The following is a 16,217-nucleotide window of genomic DNA, read 5'->3' as shown; positions in this document are numbered from 1 at the left end:
TGAGTCTGGCTCCTGGCTCCAAAAAAAGAACCACCCCAAATCCAATTTCTATGTTGTCCAAGTGCTCCCTGAGCTCCGGCAGCTCGGGGCCATGCCCACTGCCCTGGGCAGCCAGTTCCATGCCCACCACCCTCTGGTGAAAAACTTTTCCCTGGCCCCCAGCTGCCCCTCCTGATGCTGCTCCATGTTTCCTTGTTCCTGTTGCTGTCACCAAAGCGGAGATGAGCATTGTCCCTCTGCTCCCTGTGAGGAGCTGTGGGCTGTGAGGTTGCCCCTCAGACTTCTCCCTAGAGGCACTGGGTGTCACACTCAGAACTGTGTTTGAAGGCAGAGAGAAACCATGCCTTACATGTAAGTAAAGCCAATAATTTCTTGTTTAGTATAAATGAAATGCAAATAATCTTATCATTATTATTACAAATCTGATTGTTACAGAAGGAGAAAGAACACTGCTTGTTTTCTACTCCTTTTCGTGCTGTTACATTCACCATTCTGTTGCTCCTCTGGGTCTGAAGGCTGGCAGTTCCTTTCTGATAGGAGGCATGTCCAGCAAGCTGTCAGCCTGTGGAGTTCTTCACAGGAATATGTTTGTGTTGGTGGCATCTTTATCCGCAATCCACAGGGGGTCATTTTTTGTTTGTGAACAAGTTTTGATATTTTTGATCTTTCTTCATTGATCTGCAGCTGAACAAAGATAGGCAATTGTAAAATAGGTCTTGGGCACTTGGTCTATTAGAGGAAAGGCTGTCTCAGTGAAACAAAATGAAATAGAGGTGCAGGTAGGTCGAGAATGTACATGTGGAGCAATCTTGATTGGCAGCAGCCCCAAGGCCTTGCATATTCAATACATGACTGGAGGCCTGTTCCTGGTGAGGACAATGCAAGAGCCATGTTGTTACATGGGTAATTAAGAAATGGCTGCCTGAAAGTTTACAGAATCACAGTTGTAGGGGTTGGAAGGGACCTCTGGAGATCACCCAGCCCAGCCCCCTGCTAGAGCAGGTTCACAGGTTCACTGCAGCAGGTTGCACAGGAAAGCACACAGGTAGGTTTTCAGTATCTCCAGAGAAGGAAACTCCATCACCTGCGGGCAGCCTGTTCCAGCACTCTGCTCCTGTTTGGTAATGGCATGAGGTTTGTTTTAGAGATGTACTGGGCCACTTGCTAATTTGGACCATGTTCTTGTATGAGCGCTGGATATCGTTTGATTGACAATATTTAGATGTTTAATGAGAGATGAAGCTAATAATAATAATTTTAAAAAACATAAACATTTTGTTTAACAAGCAAGCCTTTTTGGAGGATTTTCTATGGAAATTTTCCAGTTTCTTGATGTAGCATTAAGAATTAAAGACATCATGAATTGCTTTTGGGAACAGAAGCTTGACGTTTGACGATGGTAATGGGAACCTATACTTACTAGGATGGCTTTAGGTTTCCGTGTCGATATTCAGTCCGTAACCCTGAACGGGGATTTGTTAGCGAGGCGGATCCACTGCCGTCCGCCAGAGGGCGCCGCGGCCGCACTCCGCCTCCCCTCCGCCTCCTCCCGGCGCTGGCTCCCGGTCCTGCCGGGCCCTGGTGGGGGTGGGAGGGGAGGAGAGGAGAGGAGAGGAGGAGGGAACTGGCGGCGGTACCGCCACCCGCCGGAGGCCGCTCGCCCGCGCTCCTGCGGCAGAGGCGGGCAGCGGGCGCTCCGCGCCCCGCTCCTCGTCCCCCCGCCCCGAGCGGCTCGGCGGCCCTCGCCAAGATGTCTCGGGATCCCGGCTGCAGCCGCTGGCTCCTTTTGGCCGCTTGCGCCCACGTCTTCTTCCTCCTCCCGCCGCTCCGCACTCGGGGTGAGTGTGCGGGGCCGCAGGCGGGACGGCACGGCGGGGCGAAGGGAGGGAACCCGGGGGGCTCGGCCCCCGCGGAAGCGGGGCGCGGGACGGAGCCGGACGCGGGGGTCATAGCGGAGTCGCGGCGGCTTCCTCGCCCCGTCGTCCCGCCCCGCGTGGAGGAGGTGCCCCTTCCCCTGAAGTTTGTTGTGGGCCGGGCGTGGGAGCGGCACCCGGCTGCCCGCACTACGGCTTGGCTTCGGGAAGCACCGCGGGGCCGCTCGTCCTCGTGTTGGAGATAGCGTCGAGAGCGGGCGGTGGGGGGACGCCGCACGGTTAAGTGTCAGCGTGAAGGAAAAATAATCGTTCTGGCACATCCGTTTTCCAGCAAAGTAAAGGGTGATGTTTGGCTTTTTGGCTGTAAAACGTTTTTCATTTTACCACGCAGCCTGAGTTTTGGAGTCCTGATACCTTATTGCTCTTCCTAACGCTGCATCTCACTCTTAGAGCGAGTAGTTTTGCTCCGGTGCTATAGCACACGTAACTTCTGACAGATTCTGACAGTCAGAGGACAGCAGCGTCAATTTTCCATGTGCATTTATGTACAGATGTGTTTTCTGTAGATACTTTCTGCTAGAAGGCAGAAGTCTAACAGTTTGGATTCTTGCTTTAGTAGATCTTACTACAGAATCCATCCGCCTGAAGCTTTTTCTAGTGTCAGCGCTTTCTTCTGCTTTAAAAAATACTTAATTTTGAAGTCCTCTCTTTAATAAGTACCATATGTTTTTCAGCTGGCAAATTTGCAAAACTACCAACTTTGTCCATGGAAAAGTAATAATTTGGACTGCATTTCACAGGAGAAAAGCAGCATGTCTGTTAGCAGTTAAGCCGTTGTAGAAAATCCGGCTTGCAGGTGGCATCTTGCAGAATGGGAAAATGTATTCAGATGATTTTGTTTGCATAGCATTCAGACAATTGGAAGGAATAGTGATGATGCCTGTTCTTTCACAGCTTTTCTTGGTCATCTTTTATAACGATACAGGTGTACACAGTGCTTACTATGGCTTTTCAGTGGTTCACCGTGGTGAATTCAGCTGCTTTCTTCATGAGCTTAAAGAAGTACAGTAAAGAAACAAATGGAGTTATTTTATGAAAGGCTTCAGATGCTGGATATTTGCTTGCATCACCTCCTCTACTCCCTCCCCTTGCTTTCTCTCCAGTCTTCACTTTACCTGGCTCTATCAGGATCTTTGATGTTGTTAAGGCAGCATCAATGAAGAAGTGTTACAAAAACTTGCATGTAAATGCACGTAGCTAATATATTTTGCCTCCTAGGGCTCTTACGCTGTCTAATTGTGAAAGATCCTATCTCTTTGACTGACGGTGGCAGTGCAGATTTTCTCTGGAATCATGTCAATTGGTAGACTTACGTTCTTTGAAAATTCAAGACATGGGGGAAACAGTGAACCCCCAAATGAAACAAAAATAGGCTTTTCATTAAATGATAATTTGAAGTGAAGGGAGATTGTTTTAAGTATTCTGTTTATTGAGCACAACATATTTGACTGCAGATTGTTACTGTGATTTCCATAGAATCATAGAATGGCCTGGGTTGAAAAGGACCACAAAGATCATCTAGTTTCAACCCCCTGCTTTGTGCAGGGTCACCACCCACCAGACCAGGCTGCCCAGAGCCACATCCAGCCTGGCCTTGAATACCTCCAGGGATGGGGCATCCACAACCTCCTTGGGCAACCTGTTCCAGTGGAACATTTGTTTTATAGAAGTCATAAAATCGTAACTCTGTAGCTCATTTAAGTTGACCCGCAGCCTGGTGAGATGGTTGGAATGACTCTGGGTTCAGACAGACCTGAATCAAACCATCAAAGAGGAAGATGCCAGGCACGTGGTCTTTCTGCTGAAATGGATTTTATCTATGGAATCAAAAGAAATAACTAACTCAGTTTTTAACATCCTTTGCACATAGATATCTGAAAACCGCTTATGCTTAAAGGGGTATTGTACTGAAAAAGGGGATTACTTCTGCATTTATAATATGGTTTTATAACATCATAGTTACACAATGTATTGCATTTTAGTGCTACAGTACTTACTTGCATTTTCTTAGTTGCTGGCACAAATTCCTGCAGCTGCTGAACAATAAATGCTTGGATTTTTTTTTCCTTTCATCTTTTCTCCCCCCCCCCCCCCCATTATAGTGCAATAAGCAAGTCTCTTAACTCACCAAAATTCCAGTTGAAATAATGGGACACTTGAGAACAATAATTAGCAATTGAAGCTGCTTATATTTCATTCTCTGATTAAGTTTCTAGTTTTTGTGGAAATTCATTCAGAAATGTTGTCCAGCTTTTTCAGTTGATTTTATCCCTACTTCCAAAGGAAATAAAGATAAGACTGATGAAAAGAAAGAGCTTTAAAATCTGCCTAAAATTTCTTTGCTTTTCTTACTTTGCCTCAGTTCATGAGCAGCTAGGAGGGGAGGACTGGCATTTGACATGTTCAGCTTCTGGCTGCTTTCGCCAGTATGAATAGCTGTGTGTGCTAACGGACATCAATGTGCACAGTGCATTAAATTGCCAAGTGACAAATACAACATTATGATACTCAGTGTCTTGCTGTTTTGTTTTGCTCTCCTCAGATGACTTTGTTTGTGAGTAGTTGTACAGTTTATACCGTAGCCTTTTTCATTGCGGTGGTGGCCACAGAGTCTGAACTTTTACCAGGTAATCGGTTTCTTCTTCTTAATAGATTTTGTACGCTCTTGGATAAGTCAGTGGCCCACTTGAGGTTTGTCTTGCACCAACAAACTCAAAGGGATTGGAGGACATTGTGACTTTGGCAGACAAACCTGCAGCTGCAGAGATTGGTGTGCTTCATAGGGAATTCTGTGCTGAAAGAAATACCCCACGTTTTTTTGAACTAGTAGTGATATTTGGAAATGAAAAGTTACTGATTTTTTGTGCTGGTTTTTTTTTTTTAACGTAGCATCTCAAAGCTCTCAGACATAGGTTGTGACTCCTTGTGCTTGTGTAATGTATGCAAAATGAGAAAACATGCTTTCCACAGTGTTTACAGTTTGTGTGTGTAACACAAGTTAGTGCGGTACAGCCTGCATGCATGTGGTTAGAAGTTTTCTCTCTCCGCTCATAAGCATACTTTTTTCAGACATTTCTTGGGATTGAAATGTAGGTGGATGAATGAATTTGTCTTAGAGAGGGTCATTGGCTCCTAGGCACTGTGTTTCCTGACTGCCTGTGTTGGTAAGTGTTACACCAGCTGGTCTTAACAATCTTCTTTACACTCCATCCTTTTTCTAGTAAATCTCTGGAAGAGGATGGTTCTTTCCAGGCTGATAGATCAGATTGCATAGCCAGAACACTTCATCTTGGTAGACTTGTTACCCCACAAGTGCATACCTGTGTCATTCTGAAGACTGCTTTGCTCAAATTATGTTGTGTGAGCATAATGGATTTGCTGATAAGGTTGTAGAGAGACTGTGGCACAGTCATTGCTAAATAAATTCATATGCTCTGCCTGAATGAAAAGTGTAATTGCTGTTGAAGAATCCTGAGGCTTTATGGTGGCAGTCTGTTCAGTGAATGGTTCCTCAGTAGTTTAAAAATAAACAGAACAGTTCTTGTCTCATCTTCAGAATGTATTAGCTTGAGAAAAAATTACGTGTACTCCTAGAATATTTAACATAAAAGATACAGAATCATTTCAATATGTTTATCCATTGGAAAAGAGTGGGAAGCTGTGTGTCTGGAACCACTGAGAGGAAGAATAATGGCACATGAAGAAACTGAACCTTCATCACTGTCAGATTTCAGCTTAATAAATGGTATGTGTCAGTGTTGACATTTCTTTATATGTAAGGACAGCTACAACAAAAAACATTTTTAGCCAGGCTTATTCATTCTGCTGCCCTCTTCAACAGTACAGAAAGATGGATGTGGGAAGCGGTCCAGGACTGCTGGTTGATTTCCAAGGTTCACCTTCTACAAGCTCAAGAGTGGTCCATGCCCACATACAGGATGGCAGAAAGAGATGGCAAGAAGCCCACATGGATGAAAAAGTTCCTGGTGAAACTCAAAAAGGAACTACAGAAGAGGTAGAAATAAGGTCAGGTCACCATGGGAATATAGGGACACTGTGTGTGCAGTGATTTGCTTAGGAAGACAAAAGCCCAGCTGAAGGTGTGGGATGTGGAAGGCAAGACAGCAAAAAAGACAGTAGGGAAAAAAGTGGGCTTGCTACTGAATGGGTGACATGAGATGGTGAGAAAGGATGTGGACGAAAATGAGGAACTCAAAATCTTCTTCTCCTTGGTCTGTACTGGTAAGACCTTCTGTCAGCAGTGCTAGTGCTGTGATAAAACTTGTGGGAGGGTCTGGAGCAAGGAAGACTTAAGGAGGAGTACCAGTTTAGGGGAACATTTAAGCAAATGGAACATACAGAAATCATGGGGCCTGATGGGAGGCATCTGACTAATACTGAGTGCTTGATGTTCTCACTGCATGGCAGCTCTTGATAGATGGCCACTTCTTGACTAGAAGAGAGCAAATATCATGCTTGTCTTTAAAAAGGTCAAGAATCTGTGTCACTTCAATGAAGGCGATGGAGCAAATAATCCCAGGAACCATTTCCAAACACATGAAGGACAATAAGTTTATTATTATTTGTGTCCTAGGAAATACTCCAAACTGTTAGTAGATAATGTTAGTAGATAATGGGCAGTCTGTTCCAGTTTACCATGCTTTGACTGGTGCAGTTGGACTGTGTGATTATCGGAGGTCCTCTCCAACCTCAAGTGTTCAGTGGATCTGTGATGCAAAAATGAAGATGGTTATTAAAATAATTTCTTGAAGAGTTTTATGGGCTCTCAAAAAATAATAGGCATAGGTCTTTTTTTTTTTTCAGGGTTATCTGAGTATTGTTTGTTCTGTTTCAAGGATAGAGAACATTAATATTTTATAAACCCTAGAAGCTGTGTGACGTGGGTTATTTAATATTATGGTGAGAGGCAGCATCTCCTGTCAATCATAGCTGTTTGAGGTTTCTGTATGCTGTGCCTGAGCTATGTAATAAAACCTGAATGTTGTGAAAATTCTGCTTACATGCAGCTCTGCAAATAAGCCAAATTTATGGGGTGATTATTCTTCATGTTAATATAGTGTAATTAGTACATTTCCCAAAATAAGGGTGTTTTGTTTTGTTCTTGTAATTTGGATTGTGTGTAGTAGAACATGTGGATCTGGTTTGTGTGAGGGAAGGTGATCAGAACATGCTGTCAGCAAGGGGTATTATAGTAAGATTGAAATATTTACTGTGCCCTTTTGAAATAGAAGTGCAAAATATTCCATGAAGGCAACACTGGGGTGACGCACACAGCCCCTGTTTGTACACTGTTTTCTTCTTCCTGGATAGTTGAAATTTGGCTATGGTTAATGCAAGTCTACCACGTTACACAACTCCAAGGTATTTAATGAAGTTCAGCCTCCAGTTGGAAGAGCAGAGCGTTGTAGGTAATCAGAGATGGAGCATCACAGGCTTTGAACAACTTCTCCCTTCCCTATATTTCTGATTTCCAGCCTAAGGAATTGAGAGTTGCTAGTTATTCACTTTGAAATCAGTTTCAGATGGTAAATAATTTAAAATTGCAGTGAAGCACTTCGTTTTAACATGCTGTATTTTTCTCAGTTTTTAAGAAAATTATGTACTTGATCATGATTAATAGGATCTTTAGTTCCTTTCAAGTGATGGCAATTAGCTTTAATTTGCATATCTTTAGTAAGTTTAAGAAAAAGAATCCTTATGAAGAATCTTAGAAAGGTTTTCTTATTTAAAATAGAATTACTGCTTTGCAAATGAGCAAACTGAGACAAATTGCTGAGACTACATCAGCAGGAAAGCAACCAAAAAATTATAAAACCCTTTCTTATGATTTTTTGTCTAACGCAATCCAAAAATATATGCACAGGGTGGTGTCAGTATAAAAGGTTTTAGATGATACTAAGTTTGTGTAAATTAGCTCTTTTGGGTTTCTTCTTTTTTAAATATTTGTTTGGATCTCTGAGATGTCAGCAGCTGAACTTGTTCAGAGGGAGCATTCAAGATGCAAAATAACCATCTTCATATTTGACACAATTTTACATCAGTGATCTCATATCTGTGATTCCATTTTGATAATCTGAACTTCAACCTAAAGACAGAGGAAAACAGATCCTTATGTGACGGTACGTTATGCTGGTGTCAGGTGAATGAATGACTGAACTGATGTGTTTTTTCTTTTTTTTTTAATGGGATTTACCTAGCTTGAAGGCAAGATAAATTGGCTTCACATCAGAGTGATTTCTTTTCCTAGCGATGCACGGGAGTAGAATTGCCAGGTAGAAAAAACACAGATTCTTACAGAATATTCATTATGGTTATCATCAAAATAGTATTGTTTAAAGTAAAAAAAATAATTTTGCTTCAGAGCTTTGTCAAGTATGAAAACGAGCTCCTATAATTTGAAAAAAATGTCTGCTTTTTCTTTCAGCTTTTGCTTTAAGCGTAGTTCTTGAAGATGCAGAAGATAAAGCTGAAGTACCAGTGCTGCAGGTAATAAATTTTAATTGCCAAAGCAGAAACATTTTACAGACGTTATAAATTCATCTATAAATGTGCAAAAAGTTTACATCCATGACATGGATTAGTTTGATCAGTGACTTCAGTGATATGAACTGCCGCTTGACATCCTTCTGGTGTGTCAGACTTAAGATATCTTTTGTGGGACACACGTTGTACATGTTACACTAGTCTTCAAGCATTGCTAGCATCTTACCTTATCTCATGGACTCTCGGTACTACTGGAATAAACTTACCACCTTTGATTCTTCCTTACGTTGCGTTTTCTGATTTATGTTGACATTTTTGTTAAGATAATTAGGGGGGAGGTTGTGTGTTGATGTGGAACAGAATAATAATTGAGAAAAGTTATTTTGTTTTTCTAAGATTAGCAGAGGAGTCCACTAGAAAATTATAGGTAAAAAAAAAAAAAGCAAACTTTGCTGTTTTGTATAGCTTCTATGGGCAGGTAGTGCTGTTACATCTAACCAGAATCATTTTGAACACGTAACCTTTATTACTTCAGAGATGTGTTTTCCTTTCTTCACCATTTTGTTAAATATACTGTGCATTGAAAGGGATATGGCTGTCCAATTGACTGAATGACTTTTTGCTACCCTTATCACATCTCAGGTAAAGCTTGCATATGAAATTTTAGATTAATAGATTAGAAGAACGAATAGTCAGAAGTAGTCTTACTGTTCAGTTGAAGAGCATAAGGGGAATTGTGTATGTGTGTGTGCATATCCTTTAACAAGCTTCTACATACAAGTTTTTATACGTATGAAATACACACATACATATGTATACATTTGTAGCAGATGTGTGTGTATACATAAACAAGATTTAAAGAGGAAGAATCAGAAATAGTGGAACTAATCAAGAGTTAGAATCTAGAAAAGCCATTTAAATCTAGATTTGATCTAAACTTGATCTTGCATCAAATGCAATAGAAGTGTGGTCAGAGATGTTTTTAAATTTGCTCTTAATGATGATTGCTGAATGTACAGTAATTTTCATGACTTAAAAAGATCCCATTGCAAATTCATGATGTGCTATCATATATCTGGGAGCCTGGATAACGTAATCCTGTTTTCATTACTTACATCTTTCTCTCTGTGAGATGCCAGTGCTGTCTCATTCCAGTTTGAGAGGAGCTGCACGCTAGGGAAAACGATCTGGAGTGGTGAGAATTGTGCAGGTGACTTGGATTTCTACTGATTGCCTCAATTCAACATTAAGGTGTAATTACTTTACCACTTGAATAAAATGTTAAGGGTGCTTAGGGTCTTTTCAGTAGCATTTGGTGTCTAATGTGTGTCTGGCATATAAATCTATTTTATCTAATTAATTATTTTAATGCTGACTCATTTGAATACATAGTTTTCCATGCCTAGAATGAAAGGCTTTTCTGAACCCAAGGGCAAAGGATCACAGAATCACAGAATCACAGAATTGTAGGGGTTGGAAAGGACCTCTAGAGATCATCGAGACCAACCCCCCTGCCAAAGCAGGTTCCCTACACCAGGTCGCACAGGTAGGCGTCCAGGCGAGACTTGAATATCTCCAGAGAAGGAGACTCCACAACCTCCCTGGGCAGCCTGTTCCAGTGCTCCGTCACCCTCACTGTGAAGAAGTTCTTACGCACATTCGTGCGAAACTTCCTATGCTGCAGCTTATGTCCGTTTCCCCTCGTCCTGTCTCCACGTACCACTGAAAAGAGACTGGCCTCACCACTATGGCCGCCACACCTCAGATATTTATAAGCCTGGATCAGGTCCCCTCTCAGTCGTTTCTCAAGGCTAAACAGACTGAGTTCACTCAGCCTTTCTTCATAGGGGAGATGCTCCAGGCCCTTCACCATCTTTGTGGCCCTCCGCTGGACTCTTTCCAAGAGATCCCTGTCTTTTTTGTACTGGGGAGCCCAGAACTGGACACAGTATGGATCAGATTGTTACTTTTTTATTTCAGAGTGGAATGTGTGTAAGTCCTATGTATAGTGAATTTACCTCATGGCTTCCAGAGATGGCTAGACTTTCAGTTTGCTCTGGCCTGGATTCTGTTGCTGTGTCTGTTGCTGATGGAGCAAATTTTATTGTATTTTCTCCTGTGATGTAGGTGTCTTTTCTGGAAGGTAATCTGAGAAATTTACTTTGGTTTGTATGTTACCTTAGTTACTGCTCTGCTCATAGATTACAATGTGTGTATAGTTGCTTTTCTGATTATATATCTCAGTGTAAAATCAGACCTGGACAAAGGAAAAGTCACCTGATGCAAGCAGAACTAAAAGGGTTAAATGGATGTGGCATTAAAAGAAATGGGGAGAAAAAACAAGCTTCTAAGTAATTGTCACAAGGATAGGAAAACTTTATAAAGGCTTACTCCTGAAGAGTGCTAAGTACAGTATTTCTCTATGTGAAGGACTCAAGACACTTGAACTAAGATAAATCTTAAGAACACGCTTATACAATTAATAAAGACAATTTTGGTTTTACATTCAGACAAACAAAAGCACTGAGGTGCTAGCAGGAAGGCACTGTGCAATAAAAGGAGACTCTCCTTCCTACAATTTCTGTAGGAAGTGTAAAGCTATTTCTCTAGTCTGCTATCTCTCCCCCAGTCATCAGTTCTTAAATAATACATTTCCACCCAGTCTCTGTTACTGAGAAGCAGCTCAATATACTGGTGGGATATTTTTTCTGTCTTTGTTTCCCAGTTACTGATACAAGGACAATGCCACTGTTGCCAGTCCTTAAACATAGTCTATTAAAATTGTGTGACAGATGGACCAGTATGTAATACCTGACCTGAGTAAATCCCAACCTTTTCATATTTACTGTTTTGACATAAATTGCTTTTTGGGTTTTTCTTAAGAATGATGTTTCAATGGATGTTTGATAGTGCATCACACATGAGTAGAAGTGTGTTTTTTATACATGCATGTGTATATTGTACAGTTTCTTATTCCAAACTTTGTGCTTTGGTCACATGCTTTGATCACGTGATCACACATTAAAAAAAAAAAAAGAGCTGAAATTGTTAGTGTTAAAAGCTCCAATATAAACTGAGTCATAGATAAGTGTTCTCTCAGTATGTTTTTTCTGTTTTTCCCCTTCTAGAAGTCTGAAAAACGTGGAACAGTGAGTAAAAGGAGCAAGGGTAAGTAAAATTGTTTTGTGCAAACTTGTTCTAAGCTGGTACTGAAGTTCACACATCCCAATTTTTTTTTTAGTCTATTTTTAAAGTGGCTATCTTTTCTGTATAAATAAAATACAGTCATACTTTGAAAAGTAACTGTGAACAGTGACTAAATGCTCAACAGCATTGTTAATTGCTGATTCCCAAATATGTTTTTCCTCGCTCACACAGCCTCATCAAACATGCTTCCTGATCTGCATTTGTATTTGAAATTTTATTGCAGTTAAGTTTATTCTCTCAAAGTGTGCACTTGCACTATGAAATTAATGCATAACTTGGTGTATTAGACAGGTTTTTTAAAGTCAGTTTTCATGCTAAAAATTTGATATGATACTGAATGCTACCAAATCTGCCAGGTTTTCATGGTAATTGTAGTAACTGGAATCACTAAATTACTTGTTGCAACCAGAAGCAAGTTTTAAAGAAAGATGTCAAACACTAACAGCATTCTGAATAGTGAATAAATTTGAACAGCAGTGGTACTTCTCACTCATACTAGGTTGAATGCCTAGATCATCTTGTTCTAAAAAGAGGCAGTTTGATCATGTTTCTGTTGTAGCAGCTTCTGAGAATTTGGGATTTCATTCATACATCAGAGATGGCCACCAGAAACATTTATGATGCCTGTACTGGAGTTGATAATAGAACTCTTAATTGTACTGAGAAGTTTTGGGTTTTTTGGTTTGTTTGTTTGTTTTGTGTTGGACTTCTTTGGATTTAATTCCAAGCTGTGTCCCTAGTGCAGGTAACTACTCTCATGGAAAATAATTAAATCCTTTTTCCCAGTGATCTCCCATTTTACCATTGAAAAGTCAGGGCCTTTTAGTAGAAGGTTTTTATTCTATTTTCCAGATTGCCCTTCCTTATGTGGTGTCCAACAAAATCCCTTCCTCTTTCTCCATGTTCTTTCATCTCTTTCTGTTGAATCTCATAGCACAGCCAGGTTCTTGTTGCTGTTTGGTTCTCACTGTGGTTTTTATCACTCCTTCCAGACCTGTTGTCTCTCACTTCATGAAACATCCAGGGATGCATTGACAAACTTTTTTTTCTTTTGCTTTTGCCATAACTTTTAATATAATCTCTGTTTTCATTGCTTTTTATATAATGCCATTTCTTAGGAAACTTATACTTAGAAGTGCTACAATAAAGCTTTAGTGATGTATCTACTATCATCTATGGTTTGTTGTTTTTTTTTGTTGTTGTTGTTTCATTTTATTTTGCTTAAAAGCAGACAAAGGAAGGTATTTTATGTGTTAGGTAACAAATTTTAGGTATGTGTTGCAACAGTAGGTTGTGGAAGCAGACAATACTGATATTTTCAATTGAGGACAAGTCTGTAAAGAGATGGAAAGAGAGACGGGCAGTTATTTATCTTCCAGCATTTCCTAATGCAGTGGATGCTGGTAGGGTATGAGCAGCACTGTGTAAGTAAAAATTGTGCACTTTTCCCACATCATGTTTCTTATCGCTGCTGTTGAGGACAATAAGCTGGACTTGATGGATTTGATGTATCATTACCTATGTTCTCTGTCTTTCTTTTAATGGAGACCCTACCTCTTCCTAAGAAAGACTTTTTTCTAATATGTATGTTGTCAAGCAGTTCTGTGGATACTGTAAAATAAAAGGACTTGGGACAGTGTTTTTTTTTCTTGATGGTCCTTAATTCCTGTGATTTTTTCATTTATCTTTTTCAAACTGTTATACAAGAAAATTCTGTCTTCTTATAAATAAGCTGTGCCTTTTGTGCCAAGGAAGCAAAGTTACTATCTGTAGTCTTCCTGTCAGAGATTTTAGAGGTCTTTGGAAAAGTCCTTAGCCTAGACTTGGAAGACAAGTATCAAAATACTGATGTTTTAATCACTGGGAAGACAAGTGTGTAATACAGTTGAACTTTGTGTTCTCATGGTCAGCATGTGATGCTGCTTTCAGGATTGGCTGCTGCTCAGTGAGCTTCTTGTGTAGTTATGTTACTGCCCAACAATAAGAGCACTGCCAGTGTTGGATCACCACTGCCACACCTTGGCAAAAAGTTTTGCCCATCAGATGGGCATATAGGTACTTTAATGGTGGGTACATTTGACCCCAAGTGATAGACTACATAGCTGACCAACACTATTTTCAGCTTTTAGCATATCTGAATTACAAAAGCAAGTTTGTTCTTGAGGTAAGACTATTTTAAGTAAGTGTAGCAATTACTCATCTGTCATATGCTGAAATGTAATGGTTGGATCCTGGGAGTAAGACTTCTCGCTGAAAATTTTGCATGAGTTTAATATACATCATGATTTCTGAGAACATATGTAACATTTTGTTGGTGTGTATGGGCAGAGTAGATAATTGAGAACATTTATTGAATATGTATCATTGTTTCAATGAAGTAGAGGGCATTGGTATTGAAAATCAGTGGAGCTAATTACAGTATAGGGTGAAGACAGTGGAGTGGAAAGATCATTGAGTAAGCAGCATGTTGATTGGAACTACTGTAGTGACTTCACTTTCTTTGGGAAGTCAAGGCAGCATTTAACTTGAGTGTTGGATAGGGTGTCCCGTTCACTGCAGGGGAGTTGGACTAGATGGCCCTCAGAGGTCCATTCCAACTCTTAAGAATTCTATGATTCTGTGTTGCACAGTCAGTGCATGCTCTGATAACACGTTGTTAAAAGCTCGCTAGCACTCCATTCCACTTAGCAATGAGATATAGCTATATTAAGACACAGAAAGTTTCAACCTTCCTGCTTCCTAATTTTGTTTTTTTTTTCCTTTGTGAACTCAACCTGCTTTTCCAGTCAGTGAGCATTTGAGATCATCAAAGATGTTTTCCAAAGATATGGAAAAGCCTTAGAGAAACAAAAGAAGACAATGAAATAAAACCAGTGCATTAGAGACTGCTGGTTACTAATCTTCCAAAAGACTCTGCTCTTTGTCTTGCTCGGTTGACTATTTCTCAACCTGAGAAACAATTTATGTGTATGATAAGCAGTTTTAAATTATACATGCTTTTCATTGATATTTTAATACTGTATATATTTCCTCTTAGGAAGTATTTTAAAGTGTCTATAGAGAGGAAACTATTTATGTGGGTTTCAAGCAGTAGTACAAAATTGGGTGTTAGATTACTCTTAGAAAAAATTCTGCTGGGATATCACAGCTGTTAAATGCACTGTAAGTAAAACTGAAGGTAATTCAGCTGTTTGCATATCTGTAAGTGTACTGATACTACAGCAGTAATTGTATACTGTCTAGTTGTTGCTTTTTATCTCTGGGGATATTCTTAATGTTCTGCATGTTGATTTAACCGTTTGGCACTCAGTAGCATCAGTTAAGTGTAATTTTTAACTTTTCCACTGATTTTAATTTCTGCATAGGTAATTTAGTAGATTTAGTGCTAGATAGTCAATAGTTGCTATTTATATGATTTTATTGTGAAGGTTTTCTGAAGTAGTTTGTAGAGCGGGTCAGAGTATGAGGGAATGTTACATGGGCAAAAATGAAATCTAAACTTAGCTGTATGTCAGTACTTATGAAGTCTGCACAATTTTACATTCTCAGTGTTTATCTCAGAGAATAAACTAATAAATGAAGTGAAAAAGATATTGAGAAAAAGCAGAAAAGCATTTAACTGGCAACTTTGTGCTGTTATAGGTCTAACGTGGCTAATGTTATTGTGTGCTTAAGTTTCTTTGTTACTTCAGATCTCATCCTCATGTCATGCTTTTTATAAGTTAATCCTTTAAAAGACTGTTCCAGATTTGTGTGTGTGTGTATATTAAATGATGCCTTTTTACTATTTCATGAAATGTTTGTAACTAAAGAAGTTGCTTCCTTTATAATAAATTCCCCCACACATACCTGGGTTTTCAGTGCCCTGGGAGCAAAACTGAAAATAACTACCTTTATCTTGAAATCTTTTTATTTTCTGGTTCACAGAATTAAAAGAAGTTATCTTTGTCATCCAGAGTCAAAGCAATTCCTTTCATTCCAAGAGAGCAGAAGATCTAAAAAGAGATATTTTAAAACAGACTGCAGATCTTGGAAAGGTATGTTTAGATTATACGGATTGTATTTTGTTATGTATGTTTCTCCTGTGTTTTAGTAAAAGAAAGAAGGAAAAGCTTTTATATTTCACCCTTTTCTGACCTACTATATTCCTTTTATTGTCTTCTATATGCTTGTATGAAAACTGTTTCAATGATTATTCACTGATTTAATACCATAATTTATCACTAAATTATTTTAATTTGAGCTATACATTTTTGTAGAATAAATCTTTAGGTTCGAATGGCATTTGATATAGAAGTGATTTAAAAAGTGTTGAAGTTTACCGCTATTACTGTGTGTAGTCTTTTGTCTTTGTTTTTAATTAAAACTAATTAAAGTATTTTTGGTATTAAAAATAATAATAAATTTAATCAAAATTAATTAAAATTGGTTTTTAATTTAAAGAAGATCAGGTGCTTTCTTTATGAAGTAAATAACGTAATCACTCCAACAATACTTAGAATAATTTTTAGGTAAGTACATCATTTTACTAGAGCAAATGAAGATGCTGTGATATAGATTCTGTTAGAATTT

The 16,217-nt window shown here is 39.5% G+C and overlaps 1 protein-coding gene and 1 long non-coding RNA gene across 3 annotated transcripts in view; one reads left to right on the top strand and one right to left on the bottom strand.

Annotated features, from left to right (window-relative positions):
- Positions 1-356: 356 nt before the first annotated feature.
- Positions 357-1,557, bottom strand: LOC116216202 (uncharacterized). Its single transcript, XR_004158637.2, has 2 exons — positions 1,421-1,557; positions 357-684 (listed from the first exon to the last, which is right to left on the bottom strand). It is a non-coding gene; the product is annotated as an uncharacterized LOC116216202 (long non-coding RNA).
- A 149-nt stretch (positions 1,558-1,706) lies between these two features.
- Positions 1,707-16,217, top strand: part of B3GLCT (beta 3-glucosyltransferase) — a 46,863-nt gene continuing 32,352 nt past the window's right edge. For both annotated transcript variants that reach the window (XM_085216062.1, XM_085216061.1), the window contains exons 1-4: positions 1,707-1,838; positions 8,380-8,441; positions 11,567-11,606; positions 15,573-15,682. In XM_085216062.1, the coding sequence (XP_085072188.1) occupies positions 1,751-1,838; positions 8,380-8,441; positions 11,567-11,606; positions 15,573-15,682 (300 nt within the window). In that variant the 5' untranslated portion in view covers positions 1,707-1,750. The remainder of the gene's footprint in view (positions 1,839-8,379; positions 8,442-11,566; positions 11,607-15,572; positions 15,683-16,217) is intronic.

This window comes from Meleagris gallopavo, chromosome 1 (genome assembly GCF_905368555.1).
Source record: "Meleagris gallopavo chromosome 1, MGAL_WU_HG_1.1, whole genome shotgun sequence".
NCBI classification, from domain to species: domain Eukaryota; kingdom Metazoa; phylum Chordata; class Aves; order Galliformes; family Phasianidae; genus Meleagris; species Meleagris gallopavo.
This window is presented reverse-complemented; position numbering and strand designations above follow the sequence as displayed.